The sequence below is a fragment of the Oncorhynchus mykiss genome, chromosome 7 (assembly GCF_057628025.1).
Source record: "Oncorhynchus mykiss isolate SJ-2025 chromosome 7, ASM5762802v1, whole genome shotgun sequence".
Lineage (NCBI taxonomy): Eukaryota > Metazoa > Chordata > Actinopteri > Salmoniformes > Salmonidae > Oncorhynchus > Oncorhynchus mykiss.
The window spans coordinates 14,673,402-14,679,247 of record NC_143028.1 but is presented as its reverse complement, the minus strand read 5'-3'; the positions used below and the strand labels follow the sequence as shown (position 1 = coordinate 14,679,247).

At 42.3% G+C, this 5,846-nt stretch overlaps 1 protein-coding gene across 1 annotated transcript; it reads right to left on the bottom strand.

The window, feature by feature from the left end:
* Nucleotides 1-227: 227 nt before the first annotated feature.
* Nucleotides 228-5,449, bottom strand: LOC110527444 (protein sprouty homolog 2). Its single transcript, XM_021608713.3, has 2 exons — nt 4,878-5,449; nt 228-3,352 (listed from the first exon to the last, which is right to left on the bottom strand). The coding sequence occupies exon 2, from the start codon at nt 3,299-3,301 to the stop codon at nt 2,252-2,254; it is 1,050 nt and encodes a 349-aa protein (XP_021464388.2). The 5' UTR covers nt 3,302-3,352; nt 4,878-5,449; the 3' UTR covers nt 228-2,251.
* Between the last annotated feature and the right edge of the window lie 397 nt (nt 5,450-5,846).

Genomic DNA, 5,846 nt, shown 5'->3' with positions numbered 1-5,846 from the left:
CTGCGTTTTGTTAGTTATGGTAAACTAGATTATTTCCAACAATCTCTCTTGGTTAAAGATAATTCAGTTACTAAAGTAAGTTCATTCGAAAAGTATTCAGACCTCTACACTTTTTCCACATTTTGTTTTTGTCCCCCATCAATCTACACACAATACCCTATAATGACAAAGCAAAAACTGTTTTTTTTAGAAATGTTTGCAAATAAGAAAATAACTGAAATATCACATTTACATAAGTACTCTTTATTGCGACAAATGATGGAAAACGGTTTTTAGAATACATTATGATCATTTTTAAGGTCATCACGTAACTATAAAGCTCCACTCCACATTTAATTCTAAACGCTTACTGCTTGCGAAATACATTTTTCAACAATAAAAATTTTTAAAAAATCATGTTTCTTTGCATGACAAGGATTGTTCTGACTTTCAAGAATGCATTAATTGCTTTGCCTTGCTTTTCTGGTTGGCTGGATGCAAATTTTACCGTCCAATTATATGGCAAATATTAGTCAATTATTGCATTCTATCAAGGCTTTCGCAGGCTACCTGAGATATGAAACCGATAGGTGGGAGGGCATAGGCTAGACTGTCGCCAATTTATTGGGCCTAATGCGCAATTTACCTAAATGGAAACAGTTCAACCAGTTTATTAATTCGACACTAGGTTTTTGGCGAAAAAGTGTTTTTTAGGTGATATGTCATTAAGCCCAGCTAGTTCAAGATAGTTCAATGGAAACGCGCCGTAGCATGCAATAGTCACATTTATTTTCTTGGCAAACTGTAAATGTCGACTAAAAAAAATAAAATCACTGGACAAGTTAATGGAAACATAGCTAGTGATGCTACTTGGTCAAGTGAGAAATCCTCATTCTTGGTCTCTGAAGTTTTGAGTTTGAAGCTGTGGAACATGTGGGGCTAAGACCATGTGGCTGTGTGTTCCTCCCTACCATCTGGCACACAGGAAACACAGATGGGTTAGTGAGTTACTGCTCTGCTCTAACCCCCTAGCTACATACCTCAGAAGAGGAGGCTAATCAGACTTCTCTCAAACATTCTACTGAACTAAAGTGAGTAGATGGGTGGGAGATCTTGAGTTTAGTCAACATTCTCCTCTCCTACATGAAGATACATAAATGAGTTCTGATTCAAATCCATATAGCCTTATTGTTCTGCTTTTTAATCCATCTAGAACTGAAAAGTCTAAATGTAAAGTGTCAGTTTCTCTGACTCTGACAGTGTAGCATTTTGGGTTATTACATAGATTCCAAAGGATTGGATTTGGGCAGTGAAGCCATAATGTCAAGCTGGCAAAGTGTGCATTGGAATATCAGTCCCTGCCGAGACAATTCCAAGACAATAAAAGATAGTGTCCCAATCTGATATCATAAAACATTACCCTGACAAGAGCTTGAAGATACTGGGCATGCACACACAAAAACTGACAAAAACAGCAGGGTTTTAATTTCAAACGTTAATATATTTTTCTATTTCATAGCGAACATATGCATCCAATTTGACACCCTAGCCACCCTAACTTGCAACAACATCAGAGTACTTGAACAGGCTGATGTTTTTTTAAGATGCTTCTCAAAATAAATATTTTCTTTATAAAATAATAAAACTTCAAATAAATATTCTTTCCACTAAAACAATGTTGAAAATAGAAAATAAAGATTTTCTTATAGGGTCACTGTACAATTTACAAGTAGAGTTGAAGGGATAAGATGTGTAAATGTCCTTCTCTTGTAAGGCAAACATCAAAAATGATTGATATACATTCCCATGAATGTACAACATTAAACATTGTATTATATAATATATATGGATCTATCATCAAGGTGCCTCTGGTTTGGCAGAATGCTTTTCACAGTTGAAATATTATATATACAAAAATAAAAAATCTCTGAGGAGGTCATTTGCTAATTTACATACTTTTGCGATTACTATTCACAAACAAGTTAGTCAGGAGAGTCTGTCCATAGCATATCAGTTGTATTAAATGTCAAAAGGGCTAACATTCTGGACTTCGATTAAAACAGTACAAAATCAGGGCACTTGGTGATCAAGCAGCCAGTATTAACAACCATAGCTGAAAACAAACGACACAAACCATGTCAAACAGCTCAGCTTAGCCAATCCCCCAATCAACTTCTGACTACTGGGCCAAAACGTGATGAGGTGATCGTTTCAGTCGCCCAAAGTTGTCAAACCCCCATCAATTCTCCACAACACCCAAGGTACTTTCCCTTTACGTTGGCTTACAGTCAACGCTCTTACAGTGGACAACGTTAGTGTTCTTACACCGGCACCCCGGTCGCTTGACGCGGTCATAGCAGCTCTGGCACGCGGCGAGACACCCTTTAGCTGGGAGGTAGCACAGGAGACAGGGTAGGAACAGGGAAAGGAGGCCCATGGCCGACCAGCGCACGCAGCAGTGCGACTGGCTGCAGGAGAAGGGCTTGTCGGCGCATGTATCCTCGTCGTCACTGGAGCAGTGATAGAACAGGCCCTTGACGCAGCACACGCAAGTCCCGTAGTCCACCGCGTTCTGCGCCGAGCACACACACCGCCGGCCGCACATCCAGCAGGAGGGCAGGGCACGCGGGCACATGCACTCCTGGCACTTGCACCGGCCACAGTCCTCACAGCGGTAGGCGTGTTTACCCAGCAGCCCCTCCCTAACGGTGGGGGCACCGCAACCGGGCACCGTGACCACCACCGCCCCTCCAGCCATACTCGCCAGGGGCTTCAATTCCTCCTGTTTAAGCTCCACACTTATGGGCTGGGTCCTGATTATCTGTTCGCTAATCTCCGGGCTATTCAGGAGCCTCTGCACGGAAGACGTGCTGCCTGTACTGGTCCTCGGGCTGTTTCTGGAGCCCTCTGTGCTAGAAGAAAGAGATGGGGCATCCATAAGGGGGACTGTGGAGTGTGTGGGCTGGGGATGTTGTTGAAGTTGGGGGAGTAAGTTCCTCTGGTTGGGCCTGGGGTCCTGGGGCTCCAGTTGCTCGTTGGTCTCCAGGCCTAGGTCGTTCTTCTGCTGGGTGGGCAACGAGCCAGGGGGCCTAGGGACCACAATGGGTCCCACCGTTGGTCCCTCTGTGTACTCATTACTGCTCCCGGTGATCCTGATCTGGTCCAGCGAGAGCACAGGGGCCTGCTGGCCGGGGTTTACCCCAGGATCGGGCTGCCCTTCCTGGGCATGGTGAGGCCGGTGTAGCCTCCCGCTGTCACGCAGAGCACGCAGCAAGCCGGCCGACCCTCCGCCACCACTGCCATTTTGAGTACTGGTCTCCATCTTGGCTCTGAAGAAGGACCCCTCCGGCTGGCATTGAACACATCTGAAGTCCTGGAGAGAAAGACAGGCAAATATATATATGAGACGACAAGGTGACATTTGAGTAGAAACGACCCTATGTAAATCATAACTGATGATACAACTGTGTGGGCAAATACATACGATATGCAAATCTCAACTCTACACACACACACCACTGAAATTTGCATTGAAGAGATAAGGGTTTGGCAACATGGGTTGTCTAGCTACCGACTGGAGTTGTTTTGCTTGACAAATCAACACCTTACATTAGGAATTACTGTTCCAATGTAAAAGTGTAAGCATATGCCCAATTTCAATTACAATCATATCCCCTAACCCTAGGCACTTTCTGTTTGGTGTTAAAAGGATGCGATAGGTAACAACAACCAAATATATACCTAACAGTACCTCTAAGGCAACATTTCACCATTTGTTTACCATTTCACATGACAGGAGAACAAAAAGAAAGATTTAACATAATAAAACAGTCAGTGGATTGATTATGTTTCTGTATGTTGGGAAATTGACAGTAGGCATGTTAGGCCACTCTGATTGGAGGATTTAGGTACATACCGACTATTTCCATTACATGAGATATAAACAGGGAATATAAAGAGCATGCAAGGAAGAGAACACAAGGCAATGCTGAGACAGGCCTAGTCTACAACTTCAACAAAAGTTGAGGCACTCAAACATGTCATCATGCACATACTTGCATCCTCACATGTCCCATAACTAGAAGTCAGAGACTTTAGATGTGTTGCCACCATTTCCAAATGAGTGAAAAACAAATGATTGCTAGTTTCGAGGGACTCATAATTGAACATTTCTAAAGATTGTTTTATTTCACTCTGGAGGCAATTATTAGCCTAATAAATCATGGTGTGCATGACGCGCGTGTCTGTGTGTGTGTGAGGCAGCGGATGAGCCCAACTATCATGACATTTGAGATGGGCATTTGATAGGCAAATGGACTTGGCGAGTCAGAAGAGTAAAATCCCTAATTTCCTATTATGAAATAGCCTAACTTAAACACCAATAGCCCCACCCAAACATCAATACAAAAATATTGACTTTTATCATTCCACGTTTCTTCTATAATGTAAGAGAGCCCTCTATTTTTGTTGTTCTGAATATAAAACAAAAACTGTTAAACTGCGCTAAATCTGTGTTCATGTGTAGGCTACCGTTCACAGATTTGTATTTACTTAATCGATCTAGTCAAAATGTATTATCTACTGACAGGCTATCCATTTTTGAATAAGAGGGTGATGTCTAGAACATTAATCAGAAGGGGGGAAACTAAAACCCTACTTTTTAGAGCAAGGAGCTGTAGGCCTATTCAGATGAGAAAATGCTGGGATTGCACGGGGAAGGTTGGAGAGAGGATGGGGAAAGTCAATGCGGGTCGGCAGTTGGAACTCCCTAGTCCGAGAGCATGCAACAATGCAGAATTGTTAAGGCTACGCTTATGTTACAACTTTTAAACATTGTAACGGCCATAGTTAGGCTACATTGTTGTTGAAATAGTACAAACTTGTTTTCACGAACTCACCGTGTTCGCACCACTTCAGCCCCGTTTGTTGTATTAAATTCCTAAATCTGAAAGTGCACACGATCCAGTGCAACGATAAAGTAGCTACAAACAATATTTCCAGATTCCAATTTTAAGAGATCAAAAACATAGCCACTGCGAGAGTACCCGAGGCGAAATACTGCCAAAAACGAATCAATCACTAAGGGCTTGCTGGCTCTCCACTTTTTTAGTAAATTAGAAAAGTGAAAATGCGCACTCGATACTTTTGAATCCGTTGAGTTTGTTGCACTCCGACGTAAGCTGGAGTTCGAAAAAAATACTCGATGTAATTGTTGAATGTTTGGCTGCCTTACACGCCGAGGTGCTTTCAAGTTTTTCTCGTCTTGTTTTTTCCTCTTTCCGGAGAAGAGGTCGGGTTTATGCTGTAAATGGCGTCATATGGAAGTGAGGGAGGACAAAGCAGTTGCTGTTTCAGAGGATATCTTGTATCCGGTCCCAGCTCATTGGCTGTAGCTACAGGGCTCGCATTCACACCCTTGTGCTATCAAACTGTTCCCAACTGCAAAGGGACGGGCCACATTCCCAGTGACAAAACTTCAGGCATTGCAAAACGTTCTAACATAGCCCAGACTACGTTAATTGAAGGAATATCAGGTCTGCAGCTTGATAGGCAGCATTTGTTCAAATCGTGTGTAGTAGCACTGAATCCAGTTCTAAAAGTATACTTTCTTGCAAAACAATATACTATATTTTTCTGTTTCCAATGGTTATTGCAATTGAAACTATTGATAATAGAGAAGGTGTAGGGTAGGCTATTATCAATCTATTTTAATATGCTTATTACTGTGCTATTGTCAGAGGAGAGGACCATATAGGTTGTAAGAAAAGCCCTGGTTTTCACTTGGGCCATTTGCAGAAGTTGTAATTGGACAGCAATTTCAGATTAAGAATAGTAAAGCAAATGAGGAGGTGATTATGCATGTAGGG

Excerpts from the sequence above, each read along its gene's own strand:
- LOC110527444 (XM_021608713.3), bottom strand. The coding sequence starts at position 3,301 with ATGGAGACCAGTACTCAAAATGGCAGTGGTGGCGGAGGGTCGGCCGGC.